Genomic DNA, 14,964 nt, shown 5'->3' on the forward strand with positions numbered 1-14,964 from the left:
CCACAGCCCGCTTAAACAGCTGCAATACCAGGCTAGGCCGCTGAGCACTGGTGGATTGCGGAAGTATGCACTGTTCCCAGGGGCTTCGAATAAATTAGCTCCGACCGTAGGAGCGCGACATTGTTTTTTCCTGGAGAGCCACATCATGGCTTGCAAACGAGCCAGGCATGACAGTTGCTCTGTGTTTGGATGTACAAATGAACACAAAAATCTATTTTTTGTTCCTTCAACCGAGCCTCTGAAGAACCAGTGGGTTAATTTTATTTTCTCTGGAAATGCGAGAGTCTGCGCCAAACATTTCACCGACGACTGCTTTCTCAACTTGGGCCAATACAGAACTGGACTTGCTAAGCGACTAAAACTTAAGTCTAGATCAGTACCAACCCTCCTTGGCTCAGCCTCAAACCTCGGACAAGTAAGTCAACCAACGATATCCTTGTGTTGCTTTGCTGTATATGGTTACCTTTTGTTACCCTTATAATTTGCCTGTAGCATTAGCTCTACAGCTAACAGCCCAGTTACTGTCGCTAATAACCCAGTTACTGTCGCTAATAACCCAGTTAATGTCGCTACTAGCCCAGTTACTGTCTCTAATTTAAAGGTAGATAGCATCAGGTATGCGTGTGAATACACACACTGTAACGCGAGGGTTGTAAACTTGTTATTTGGATTCAAATCAATGGGTTATTAGCATCGTTATGCAGAGCTTGATGTACTTGTATTGAGATGATTAGATTAACTTTTAAGATGTATCAAATATGTTAACAAATAAATGATGTAATATCATTTTATAATAGATCTAATATTAAGTATCAGGCTAATGTTATTCACTAAACATGCTTATCTTCTATCTTCTTACATTTTGCACCTGGAATATATACAAAGGAATAAATTGAGTACTAATTTGACCTTGTTGTCTCTACACAGGCCAGCACAACAAGTGATTACATTCAGCCGCTGATCTCAAGGGATATTGCCTGCCAGACAGACCACCTGGAAGCACATACTGTAGGCACACAGCTATCCTTACAGACTTTGCGGCCCCACTTAAACAGTGACGGTATGCACTTTCACCTTGAGTACTTTTACTTTTGATGTAGTCGATTCTAGGGAGCATAGATTCTAGGCTGACGCTAGATTCTACCTGCCCTTAAAGCCTGGTCCTCTTTTCAAAAGCATCATGACCAGCGCCCTGATAAAACACAAGTAAAACTTGGGAGTTGCATTTCAAAGATGGAATCAGAAGGGTTTCTAGACGGATGCCACATGACCTGATTCGTCATTCTCGAACATCATGAATTCAAAATGTATAAAAGGTAGCTGATCAACCTACAGGAAAGGACACGTTGTCTTTTGTTATTGTCATAGAATATTTGCACTTTTGTCTCGCATGTCATGTTGTGCTCGGATTATTTTGCGCTGGTGTTCGTTCAGTGTCCTCTACCTAGTCTCCCATCCTAGCTTTGAGTCTAGGAAGAAGGGGCTGGAGAATGCATCCCTCTCCAAAACTGTGAATCTGTGTCTGCAGTACACATTTTAAAACCCTCTTTGTCAATGTTACATACATTTAAATAGTTTCTGTCATGTGTGCAAAAACACACCTCCTTGTACGCAAACAATGTATCAAAACAATTACTTTCTGTAATTTTTTTTTCCTCTGCAGAAGACGGTGATGCCTTTGGAGATCGCAGCACGCAGTGCGGCGCCACCTCGGAGAGTCTGCGTATGGACGCCCCTGGCACCTACCACAGGGAGCTGAAGATCCTGAGCGTCTATGGAAAAGGGGAGGGCCCACTGGCGTTGGACGGCCATGACACCCTCTTTACCACGTCAGAAATGGAGGCCCTGAACTCGCTCTCTGTGGACGACTGCGTGGCCAAGAGCCTGGACCGCGGCGAGAGATTGGTCTGCCGCATGGAGCTGGGTGTGCAGGTTGGAAATCATCTTCTCATTCACCATCCAAAAGAGAGGCTTCCTCTGTTACAACTCCAGCACACACCCATAGAAAGCACACGCCTTTATGATTCAATTTGTCGTTAGTGGGGATTAACAACTATTCTGTGTAAATGAAAGAATATGTCTTGTGTGTGTTTCCGTCTTTATGTGGAAAGCAGCAGCCCCCTGGCACCATTTCAATCAAGGTTGAAGAGGATATTAGTGGAGGCAAGTTGGATCAACTGAGAATGTACTAGTTTTTACCGGCGCTAAAAAGCCTGGTCCTCTTTTGAAAAGCATCATGACCAGCGCCCTTCTAAAACACGAGTCAAATTTGGGAGTTTCATTTCAAAGATGGAATCAGCCAAAAGGGTTTCAAGACAGAGGCCACTTGAGCTGGTTTATCATTCTCAAACATCAATGAATTCAACATTTAGAAATGTTAGCTGATCAGTTTACAGGGAAGGACACGTTGTTGCTTTTTTTTTTTTTTGGCTCTAGGGTGCCCCCTAGTAGTGGCCCGGGGCCCCAGGCAATTGCCTGGTATGCCTAATGGGATGCAGCGCACGAACTTCGTCTGAGCAAAAAAAATAAATAATAATAATAAAATCATGTGCACGCAGAGACTATGGCGGAGCGCCATAGTCTCGTCAATGTGTGGGAAACACTGCCTCTGTGTCAATGTTACATTTAAAGGGGACCTATCATACCACCAGGTGTGAGTGTGATTAGCCATTACAAGCCGTTTTCAAAATGTGCAGCATTGTGACATCACCGGTGGGCGTGTCCACCTAGATGTGTGACGGATAGATGAGCAACGTTTGCTGCAGTCCACTGGGTAGGCTGGTGGACTGATCTATCCAGCACACATCTAGGTGGACACGCCCACCTGTGATGTCACAATGCTGCACATTTTCAATCCTGCTTGTAATGGCTAATCACACTAACACCTGGTGGTATGATAGGTCCCCTTTAAATAGTTTCTTTCACCTGTACAAATACACAATTCCTCCTTTTATGCCAATAACGTATCAAAACAACTACTTTGTCATTTTTTTCTCCCTCTGCAGAAGACTGCGATGCCTTTGGAGACCGTAGCACGCAGCGCGGCGCTGCCTCGGAGAGTCTGCGTGTGGACACCGCTGGCTCCTCCAACATGTCCAGTCACAGCGAGGAACTGAAGATCCTGAGCTTCTACGGAAAAGGGGAGGGCCCACTGGCAGTGGGTGGCCATGACACCCTCTTCACAGCGTCCGAAGTGGAGACCCCGAGCTCACTGTTTGCGGACCACAGCGTGGCCACGGGCCTTCGGCGCAGTGAGCGTTTGGTCCGCCATAAGGAGCTGAGTGTCCAGGTTAAAAATCATCTTCTCATTCACCATCCAAAAGAGAGGCTTCCTCTGTTGCAACTCCAGTACACACCCTCAGAAAGCCCACACCTTTATGATTCAGTCAACTTTTTTACACTGCCAAATAAGCCGACCCGTCTTATGCCCACCTTTTTCCCTGCAAGGTCCGCACATTTATACTGACTGAGGTAATTTACCGGCTTGATATCGCACCCCAATCAACCCTCTCGGACCCTACACATACGGTTTCATTTTCATGTAAATTCGATTAGACAGCTTTGCGGTTCCAGGGTAAGGACTTCGGTAGAGTTGTTGCTGCATTGTCTCCACAACAGAGACAACGCAGCGATATCCACGTGGTTTGTTTTAACGGGGGAGACGGTGAAATCCGAGAGCTACTGACCATCATGGGAGAGAAGTTGATGCAGTCGCATTTAAAGAGGACAGGGAAAGATGGTGCGATCTACGAGAAAGTACCAGGAGAACTTTCCTTACGATGCTTTTGTCGGGATAAAAAAAATAAGTGGTCAGCAAAATAAAGAATATGTTGGCATTTTTGCACTTGTAAGGTGTTAATCGCGTTTGTAGCCTACAATCAGTCATGAACTCATTCTTGCATGCGGAGGTCTTCATTCATAAGTGCTTCCATTTCACTATGTTGAAAAGTAGGGCTGGGTATTGCCAGGTACCATTCATTCTTTAGGTCTTCATTCGATTTCGATTCAATATTGATCCAATTGCTTCAATATCGATTTAATAATACGTGCAGATTACAAAAATACCTAAATATTATTTAGGTGTCTGCCACAGGAAGACTGAAAATAGACGGTACACACTGACCTGCTTTCTGAGTATTTTCTCTGGTTACAAGTGTTTGGTCTGGCATTGACATTACCATATATGTATGGGATAGGCCATATCTTTTTTTTTTTTAAATACGCACCACAAAGGCACCTTATTCCATTTCAGGTCTTCTGACATTCCACAACTGGACATGTATAGGCCATTTATATTTAAGATGTTTAAATCATGTTTTTTGAGTATCCATTTAAGGTTTGTTGAACTCTTACAAGTGTCCAGCACATAATATAATTTGCTTTCTCCTCATTTCAGGAGCAGTTTTCTGGAGATGAACTGCTTTCAGACCAGGACAGTGATCCAGAATCTGAAATTAGCCAAATATACGATGAGAAATACATACTTCAGTCAGATGAGGATGATGGCGAAGATCCAGATGCAAGCTTAGACTTCATGCCTCAGTCGAAAGTAAAACCAGTAATGCCTGATGTTGGAGCATCTAGATCAGACACCAGTGTCCAAGATGTGGCCATGGTTCCCAGTGCTGCTGTTGCATCTGAGTCAGGAGATTCAAACCAGTCAGAGGAAATGCCAGAAGCTGAAGCTGAACGACGCAAACAAGAAGTAACATTACAGAATACGACTATAAAAAATTACTGTTACGTTTGTGGTAAGCCACAGAGTAAAATCTCCCGTCACTTGAAATTGCACAGGAAACATGCTGAACTAGTTCTTTTGTTTTCCCTCCCTGAAAAATCAAAGGAGCGCAAGATCCTATTAGAAAAAATTAGGAACAAGGGAAATTTTAAACATAATACGACAGTTTTACAGGCTGGAGAAGGACCACTGAAAGTGAAACGACAACCGAAGGCTAACATAATGGCAGAAAAGTTTATTCACTGCGTGTACTGTCGAGGTATGTACATTCGCAAGGAGCTTTGGAGACATGTCCGCAGATGCCCCTGTAAACCAGAAGGTTTGAATGAAGAACCTGGTAGAACCAAAGTACTTGGTCTGGCTGCAGCACAAGAGTCTGCATCCTGTCAGCAGATCTCATGTGGAGTGTGGAAGCTCCTTGGTGTCATGAAGCAGGATGAGGTTGCCATAATTGTGCGAAATGACCTCTCAATTATTCAGTTTGCCCAATCACTTTACAACAAACATGGACAGGACCCCACAAAGTATGACTACATTCGTCAGAAGATCCGTGAAGTGGGCCGTTTTTTGTTGTGTCTGCACACAGAATTCTCCATACATACCATGGAGGAGGCTGTTAAACCTGCAAACTTCCAGAGAGTTATGCGAGCAGTAAAGAAAGTGTCCGGTTTTGACGAAGAGACACACTCATTCCTAACTCCAAGCCTTGCGCTGAAACTGGGACATTCGCTGCATAAAATCTGTGACATTATTCATTGTAGAGCACTCATGGCAGAAGATGAAGATCGGATCAGGTCCACTGACATTTTCAAGAAGTTGTACACTTCCAAGTGGTCGGAGTTGGTTTCACATGGTGCCCTGAACACACTGAGGGATCCCAAGTACCACAAGCCATCAACATTACACTTCACCGAAGATGTCCAGATCTTTCATCGGTACCTTGACAAATCTGCAGAAGAAGCCTTTGGCAACTTGAAAGAGGTGGCCACCTCCCAGAACTATGCTCGACTTGCAAAAGTTACACTTGCACAAATCATTGTGTTTAATAGGAGACGTGCTGGGGAGGTTTCAAAAATGCTCCTCAAAAGTTTTCTTGAAAGGGACAACACAAAGCCTCATGAAGATGTTGCCATGGGGTTGTCAAAGACTGAACAGAGGCTCTGCAACTATTTCTGCCGTGTCGAAATGATGGAAAAAGGGGGCAGAAAGGTTGCAGTTCTGCTCACACCGAGCATGGTGGATGCTCTATCACTACTTGCAAGTAACAGAACTGAATCAGGTGTTTGTGCAACAAACCTCTCCCTTTTTGCAAGACCCAAAGCAATGAGCCACTACAGAGGACATGACTGTTTGCGTGTTCATGCAAGCCAGTGTGGCGCAAAGCACCCTGAGCACCTCAGGTCAACGCAACTCAGGAAACATGTCGCCACACTGTCCCGAGTCCTCAACTTAAAAAACAATGAACTTGATCAGGTTGCAGATTTCTCGGGTAACGACATCCGTGTTCACCGCGATTTCTACAGATTACCAGTTCCCACAACACAACTGGCCAAGATTTCCAAACTGCTTCTATCAATGGAGAAAGGACATCTTTCCGGCATGCAGGGGAAATCCCTGGATGAGATTGAAATTGACGGTTTGTACAGAAATTAGTAGAATTTGGGACATGTAGCGTTCATTTTTATAATGTGAAAGGCATCTAGACTTCCTATAGATTTTATTTTCATGTCTGCTGTTCAGAAACACAATAATCAAAAGCCCTAAGTAGTACTGGGTAGCATTGTGGGTAATCAAGTTTCAGTAGAAATTCATTGTGATAATATTATATTGTGTAATGAAATGACTGTCCAAGCAAACTAATCAAAAACAACAGAGCCCCTGATGTCCTGATATCCATTCCACCAGCTATACCACTTAAATAAAGCTCTTGTATATTAAGAAAAATAATAATATTTATAGCCAATATGAAGTTCTTGTTTTAAAGTATTCAAGTGAGTTTTTCTAATTATTTTACCCAGATGAAATGGTTTTAAGTGATGCTGAGGCCAATGACGATGGGAGCAAATATGATAGCAGTGACACCGCAGACCTGCCGTCGGAGTGTGTGACTAGCGAGCCTGTGGAGACTGCATCGTGGTCTACAATCACAGAGCAGCTCCATGACACTAAATATATTGGTAGGTAATTTCACCTGAGTAATCTCACTTCTGGTTGTGTTCCGTTGATAAAAATCATCATGGTTCTGCCAGTATTTTGCCAGTATTGTCCTGATTACAAAGCACCATTATTGCTTTTGAAGTGCCATGTCCACTGACACCTCGGCCAGTCAAGGCAGCATCCCAGGCCTCCGGTCTCCAGGATGGAGGGAGAGGTTGGGTTGGCGGGTCTAAAACATGATCCTCAGTGAATCAATACATTTTCAAGCAGTGTTGATCATCAGCTTATGGTGTTAGGCTGTTCAGCAAGCAAGCAAACAGATCTTAAGGGTTAGGGTTGGAGGATGAAAAGACAAAGGACACAACAGATAGACTATACAGTGTTAAAAAAGAGAACATGGTGTACAAAAAATATATATATAGAAGAAAAAAGGTTGTACGATCCTTTCATGCACAGTTGCTATACTGTTTATCGAATGTGGATGTAAATGTAGTTACATTTAAACTGACCGAACAGCAAAGAGGTTGTCAACCATTTTTTAAAAGTGTGTAATTCAAGTGAGCAATCAACTGAAAACCTTATATAAAATATTATTATGTTAAAAATAATTGTCATCACAGAAACTGGTAAACCATTTCTTCTTGTCATTCCGTGGCAATGGTTGAACTCAAAACGAAAACTAAATATGTCAGCCAGTTTGTGTGTTTTATTTTCTACTTTGCATATTTTCCAGGAAAAGATTCTGGCAAAGAACATGGGTCCAGAAGAGCTAAAAAGAAAGTGTGGTCCAAGGTTGAGGTGGCTGCAGTAATGCGGCATTTCAAAGATCCGATACGTAAAGGAATACCGGCTTCAATAAATGAGTGCCGTCACTGTAAGCAGGCAGAAGGTCCTGCATTGACACACAGAACACTCCAGAATATAAGGGACTTTGTGAGAAACCGCGGAATAGCTGCAAAGAGGCAGGCTCCTAAACCAACAGACACCGATCATTGATCTTTTATTTACGTTTTGATAAAAATTTTATTCTAGCAGGAAAGCAAAAAAAAAAAGTTTTGCCCCGTGTTATCTGACAAGATGTTTGGGGGTTAGAATCACTGTTTAATTGTATGTTTCTTTATCTACCTGCTTTGTTTTGTGGTTAAATATACTGTTGTGGAATAACTTTTGTAACGCAACCATATATTAATTTGGCTTTAAGTAAGATAATGAGACTTGATTTTTAGTTATTCAAAGTCATGGGACTTTATTTGTGACGGGTTGTTGGCCATCCACACCAAATTATTTTGATACTTTCATTTTTTGCTTTAGTATTTAAAGTACTTTTTTGGGAATAAAGTGACTGTTCCGGTAATGCTGTGTGCTGTCATGTATGTGTATTCTATGTTAATGAGTAGTGACATTAGCCTTTTAAAGACACAATTAGGGATGCACCGATATGAAAAATGGGCCGATACAGATATAAATTTTGCTGTTATAGTCGATTGCCGATATTTACCGATATTGATATATGTGGTTTTTTTTAAGTTTCTGAGATGATACAATTTTGTACGGACTGAAAATCATGCAAACTGAATTTTTCATAAAACATAAGTAACCAACTTTTACCAACCGACCTATACTCTAGGGTCTATAGCGTATAACCGCGTTGCCGTTGTCTGATTACAGTTTAATTCATTTTTCACAATTTTCCAGCTCTCGTTTTGAAGAATAATCACCGCGCCATTCGTTTCAATGGGAGTCGCAACGCTCTATACCAGGGGTTGGCAACTAAGTTTGGCCTCCGGCCATTTTTTTCCAGCCAGTAGGTGGTGGGCCAGAACATTATTAAAGGCTAGTTCAAGGAATTGATTGATGAAGTGTATCTGGAACTGCAACGCAGGCCCGTCAACTGCTAGATGACCCTTAAAGGGACACTGTAATATTTTAAGGCATTTATTACCTCAAATCCATGTATTCATTCATAAATAAGTCCTCATTGGTGTAAAATTATCTCTGCCAAAAATCTCACTTATCCTCCTGAGCGAAGAATAATTAATATGTAGTTACATAGGACGGGTAAGCTTCATGGAGGCTTCCATGTTCTTCCGGTCTATGAACTGCTGAGAGAGACAAAAAGCACTACGTGGTACAGGAAATGCAAACGCGTTTTCACTCTGAGCCAGTGTGAATGATGACTGAAATAAGTCACTATCTTGCTCGAGGAGTAATTACTCATACATCATTAGCTTACACTTATGATTCAATGCAGTTTGAAAAGTGTTTGAAATAACGAACCTCATCACTCTAATGACTCGATGAGGTAGTATTGGATGTCATGACACAGCTTCTTGGCACATACTGCCCACCGTAGTTTTTGAACAAGCGAGCACTATTCGTTTGCGGCTTGGCTAGAGGTGTTGTTTCTGCACTGTGCAGAGACGACGCAGCGATATCATCATGAGCAGGTCTAACTGGAGAGGAAGTGAAATCCGCGAGGTGCTGATCATGTGAGAGAAGGTGATGCAGTCGTATTAAACAAAGACGTTGAAAGATGGTGCGATCTACGAGAGAGGAACTGTCCGTACGAGGCTTTTGTCTGGATTAAAAAACAATGGTCAGCAAAATAAAGAATATGTTGGCGTTTTTGCACTTGTAAATAGTTAATCGCGTTTGTAGCCTACACTCAGACATTAACTCATATTTGCATGTGGCTGTCTTCATTCATAAAAAAATAAAAATATTTGGGAATATGCAAATTATTCTAAAGAGGCCGACTCCGTGCGCAGCCCCGCCTTCTCCAGTGACCCAACCAAGAAAGCCTTATGAACTTAGTAGAACCCTTTGCTTCTCGACGCTCCCCAGGGGTCAAGAAACAGGCCTAAACCAGCAAAAGTCAGCTAGAGAAACAGAATGTGAAAACAGATATACATCACACGAAACACAAAGGTTTACATTTTAGACCCTGAAGAAGAGCAGGGTGGCATGTGGACTTTCCATCACAGTAATACGCATTGCATCTATGCAAGCAAACAACCTGGATCAACTGAGAATGTATTTGATTCTACCTGCGCTAAAATGCCTGGTCCTGTTTTGAAAAGCATCATGACCAGAGCCATGCTAAAACATGGGGACAGCTTATACAGTTTATAGTTTAAGGATTAACATCTTCATGGCAGACAGGTGTCAGGAATGCTGAGATCAGCTCTGACTCTCAATATAACTACAGTATTGGTAAAACATGTGATAGGAAACAGGTGACCCGGGATGTGTTTTTATGACCTCCCCACGTGGCAGTGCCTTCTCAGGTGGAGCCTTCGACCCTTGACCACCCCAAGGGCGACAAGGAAAAGCATGATAAATAATTAGAAGTTAGAAAGAATGTGAAAATATAATTCTTCAATACACAAGTGTGTACAGACTATACTGTATCCCTTTGTGCAAAGAGGAAATACCCTTACTTTCTCTTTGTTTTCCTCTATGCAGAAGACAGCAATGACAATAGAGATTACAGCCCTGCGCCACCTCAGATAGTCTGCATGTGAACGCCTCGGGCTTCTCCCACATGTCCAGTCACAACGGGGAGCTGAAGATCCAGAGCGTCTACGGAAAATGGAGGGCCCACTGGCAGTGGACGACCATGACACCCTCTTCACCACGTCAGAAGTGGAGGCCCGGAACTCGCTGTCTGTGGACCACAGCGTGGGGGGCTGGCCAAAATGATCGTCAACATGCGTCGCCACACTGACGAGAAGCCGTACGGGTGCGACCAATGCAAGATGCGCTTCAAACTGAAGGGCACCCTGAAGCGCCACAAGAGTATTCACTCCGAGAGGAAGCCCTAAATGTGTGACCAATGCACCAAGCGCTTCAGACAGGAAGGCCACCTGAAGACGCACATGATGTCTCACTCCGGGGAGAAGTCCTACAGACGGGACCAATGCACGAAGCGCTTCAGACAGCAATGCGTCCCGACGCTCCCAGGAGGACTCATTCCTGGGAGATGCCCTACAAGTGTGACCAATGCACAAAACGAGTCAGTGTGAGCTCCAGGCTGAAGACCCACATGAGGACACACTAAGGGGAGAGGCCCTACAGGTGTGACCAATGCACAAAGAGCTTCAGAAAGAAAGGCACCCTGAAGAACCACATGAGGTCTCACACCGGGGAGATGCCCTACAGGTGTGACCAATGCATGAAGTGCTTAGGAGACAGCTCCAACCTGAAGATCCACATAAGGACTCACACCAGGGAGAAGCCCTACAAGTGTGACCAATGCGTGAAGTGCTTCAGAGAGAGCTGAAGATCCACATGAGGACTCACACCGGCGAAGGCGAGAATACCTAAAGGTGCGACCAATGCACAAAGCGCTTCGGACAGAGCACCAAGCTGAAGATCCAGATGAGGACTCACACCGGCGAGAAGCCCTACAGGTAGCTTTGAACGGAGCGCAAACCTGAAGACCCACATGAGCACTCACACCGGGGAGAAAACCTGCATATGTCTGCAGTGCAACACCAGCTACAGCGACCCAAGCAATTTGGGTGTGCACATGCTCAAGCACATGGTCAATAGGGTGCTTTGACACGGGGCAATGGGACGCTTTGATTGACACCTCTATCCTGTATTCGTTGAAATTACTACTTTTTTTATTTTTTTATTTTTTTCATCCTGAAGATGTTTTCCAACTTTTCATTTGCTTTGTATTTATTGTTAATAATTGATGTATGTGAGATGAGGAAGAACTTATTTTTAAGGCGGTATTGACGGCAAATTATTTGATTTAATTTTAGAGCTTGATCATGGGAAGATACAGGCAGCAAAGTTACCAGGCATACATTCAATGAGACGATATTAGATTTTATATAATTTGTATGTTATAGTTACGCTTGATATTACCATGAGTCATTACGCTACCTTTGTTAATAAAAATTGCCTGCAAAGTTCACTTGTGAAATAGACTACAATTAAACCCTAGTCAGTATAAATGATTGTGTTCATTTCACTTACCTTTTGATTCTGTAAACAATGTTAAACACTATACAATTGAATATTGAAGAATCATTTAGCCTATTCTGAATGCGCAGGAAATTCTGTAAAGCGATAGCGAACAGGTAAAAACAGTCGGAACAGTTCTTGAAGTAATCACTAATGATCGCTATTCATACAATCATGATGATCATAGGATAATATGGACCTGCGTATTAACGAATAATGCAGTGTTTACTGCCCTCCTGTGGATAAAACGCATAAATGCAGCCAATCAGTCAGTTCTTTTTTTTCTTTCACTTCTTCCTTTGTTTTGTTTCTGTCTATTCCTATTTTTTTTTTTAAATCTTTTTCTTTCTTTATATATTCCTTAATATCCCTCGGAAATAACGTGGGTGTCAGTCAGAGATGACTGTCGACTGAAAAGGGAAAAATAACCTGTAACATAGTTTCCTGTTAATCTCCATAAATTCACCACGCGACCAGATACATGGCCTCATTAACTTGGCCAAGTAGGCCGATCTGGTCACTATATCAAACCACAGTGACTGAACGTTTTCATGAAGGCTTTTGCTTCTAAGCGGTTTACTGGAGGAGTCCGTAAATCTGCGCGCTTTACGCATTTCCCGCCAGGCCTCAGGTAGGTCCCACCCCCTACCAGTTGAAAGCCGGAGTTGGATTTAGGAGAGCACGGAGCGCAGAGACGCGTCACCATGGCACCCCTCGGACTCAAAGCACTTGTTTGTGACAGTAAGTGCGAAAATGTTTAATTTACTCTAGGTTGATTTGATCCTACGTAATAAATCTGAAAACGAAGGCCTACTCTACGTTACTCTTTGAAATGCTGTTGAATGACTGCAGTTTCTCCCCCAAAGATTGCGCAAAAGGCGCGCATCAACCCTCCAATTACTTAACGGTCGCTCCTACCAAATCGCCTCACTCCAGAATTCCAGATTTTTTGGAAATTATCTTTGAATAGTGTCGATCAATTCACCTTTGAGCTTTTATTCTCTTCATAATACAGGTAGTTTTGTGTCAGAGTGCGGAGTCCTGTTTCTGCGTAAATCCTTACACTCTAATCTGTGTCTGTGAGGATTAAAGTACTCCAGTTCCTCTTGTGCGATGGCGCTGTGTTAGCCTGCTCTATGGAGTCGACCGGACTACTAAACAACAAGGATTGACTGACAGGCTACTTGTTAAATTTCCGATGATGCTCATGTTGCTCAACATTGGCACGAACCGTTATTGTGCATCAGAACGGTTCTTAGCACCAGGCGCTATAGTGTATGTTGTCTCCAGCTGGTGATGTCTATTGTCAGGCACAATGTAAACATTCCATGGATGACCATCAGGCTAAACCCCCAGCCGACACAATGTCCTATATATGGTGGCCAGATGGAGCAAATGATAACTTGCCAGATATTGTTTAAACTCCAGTGCCCTATTTTTGTTCAAAGGTAAATTGTATCTGTTCATGTATAGATCTAACAATTCGATCACAATTTTGTTTGTGCCATTGTACAATAGGCCTACTTATCCAAAGTGATGGTGGTGCTAGTTGTGGTGGTGTAAATGATGGTGTTGATACTGTCAGTGGCGGTGTAACACAAAAAAGTAACAACGTGTGTATATATAAAGGCACTGTGAAGTTATTTGACATTTCGCAATTAAGCCATATGCATATCTACGCATTAAAAAATATTCCAGTTTGTGTGGCGCACATGCTTGATGGATATCGTCTGTCTCCTGAAGCACCAGCCTGGCTGGATGTAGCCACGTCCGGTGGGGGCGTTGCCTCTGTCCTGTCCTGTCTTTGTCCAGCTCTCACCTAATCCTCTAGTAATGAGATCCACAGAGCCATCCACTGTTTCCATGATGAAACCCCATGGCTTCATTTTCTTATCATTTATTATCTATTGAATACACTGATTTCAGAAACGTGTCGTAGGGGGCATCTTTCTCAAAGTAGATGCGACTGGTATGTGGACATTGGGGGATCAAACCCAGTACCTGAAAAAGTAAATAGTTTAAGTGCATAGTTTCTATCTACATGTGGCTTCAGTGCGCAACATGGCACAATGTTTTTATGCTAGCCAATAGCCATACAAGTCTGAGCTTATGCTGGCCACGTGTGTGACCTGCTGTGTTATCAGATGTATGTGGGTGCTAGTGTGTGTGTGTGTGTGTGTGTGTGTGTGTGTGTGTGTGTGTGTGTGTGTGTGTGTGTGTGTGTGTGTGTGTGTGTGTGTGTGTGTGTGTGTGTGTGTGTGTGTGTGTGTGTCTGAGTGTGTGTGTGTGTGGGTATGTGTGGTTCTATGTATGTTAGTATGTGATCAGCATATGTGTGTGTGATGTAGTTCTGTGTGTTTGTATTAGTTAGTATGTGATCAGATATTTATTTTTGATGGTGTGTATGTGTTTGTATGTGGGTGTTACTATGTGATCGGAAATGTGTGTGTGTGTGTGTATCTTGTGTGTGCGTGTGGGACATCCCATCGACTGACATAGAAAGATCTGGAATAACGGAGCGTCTGGATAAGAGGATTGGGAAGAGATTATAGCCAGTGATTGCTATGGTGCTCTCTCTCTCTCTCTCTCTCTCTCTCTCTCTCTCTCTCTCTCTCTCTCTCTCTCTCTCTCTCTCTCCTCTCTCTCTCTCTCTCTCTCTCTCTCTCTCTCTCTCTCCTCTCTCTCTCTCTCTCTCTCTCTCTCTCTCCTCTCTCTCTCTCTCTCTCTCTCTCTCTCTCTCTCTCCCTAACAAACATAAACAGGCAAAAACACACACAAACCGGGAAGTAAACACTGCCAGGCATAAGGGTTATATTCCCTCTATAGCTAAAATGGTAGAGCAAGGCATTAACCCTGCCAGAGTTAGGGCTTATATTCCCTGTCCGGTTCAATTGGTAGAACAAGGCATCCACAATGGGTTAGGTGTTATATTCCCTCTGTAGCTCAATGCTATAGCAGGGCATTTATACTGCCCGGGTTAAGGGTTATATTATCTGTGTAGCTCAAACTGGTAGAGCAAGGCATTCATTATCACCACAAGGGTTAGGTGTTCAATTCCCACTAGTCCTGTTCTCTCATAAGAATTGCCTCTA

The 14,964-nt window shown here is 43.1% G+C and overlaps 1 protein-coding gene across 6 annotated transcripts; it reads left to right on the forward strand.

Moving 5' to 3' along the window:
* Positions 1-73: 73 nt before the first annotated feature.
* On the forward strand, positions 74-9,550 carry LOC130384480 (uncharacterized). 6 transcript variants are annotated; one of them, XM_056592687.1, is made up of 8 exons: positions 74-415; positions 928-1,060; positions 1,664-1,932; positions 2,112-2,163; positions 3,006-3,289; positions 4,397-6,374; positions 6,757-6,915; positions 7,629-9,550. In XM_056592687.1, the coding sequence occupies exons 1-8, from the start codon at positions 146-148 to the stop codon at positions 7,889-7,891; spliced, it is 3,408 nt and encodes a 1,135-aa protein (XP_056448662.1). In that variant the 5' UTR covers positions 74-145; the 3' UTR covers positions 7,892-9,550. The 6 variants fall into 6 exon arrangements, with proteins under 6 accessions (XP_056448662.1, XP_056448663.1, XP_056448664.1 ...); XM_056592688.1 differs by having other exon boundaries at positions 2,115-2,163; XM_056592689.1 differs by lacking the exon at positions 7,629-9,550 and having other exon boundaries at positions 4,397-6,841.
* Positions 9,551-14,964: the final 5,414 nt, after the last annotated feature.

Source organism: Gadus chalcogrammus, chromosome 6 (genome assembly GCF_026213295.1).
Source record: "Gadus chalcogrammus isolate NIFS_2021 chromosome 6, NIFS_Gcha_1.0, whole genome shotgun sequence".
NCBI classification, from domain to species: domain Eukaryota; kingdom Metazoa; phylum Chordata; class Actinopteri; order Gadiformes; family Gadidae; genus Gadus; species Gadus chalcogrammus.

Bases quoted from the DNA above. Each gene is read 5' to 3' on its own strand.
- LOC130384480 (XM_056592687.1), top strand. From the start codon at position 146: ATGGCTTGCAAACGAGCCAGGCATGACAGTTGCTCTGTGTTTGGATGT. The intron at 1,061-1,663 runs GTATGCACTTTC...TTTCCTCTGCAG, and splicing joins GCCCCACTTAAACAGTGACG to AAGACGGTGATGCCTTTGGA. The intron at 6,375-6,756 runs GTTTGTACAGAA...TATTTTACCCAG, and splicing joins GGATGAGATTGAAATTGACG to ATGAAATGGTTTTAAGTGAT.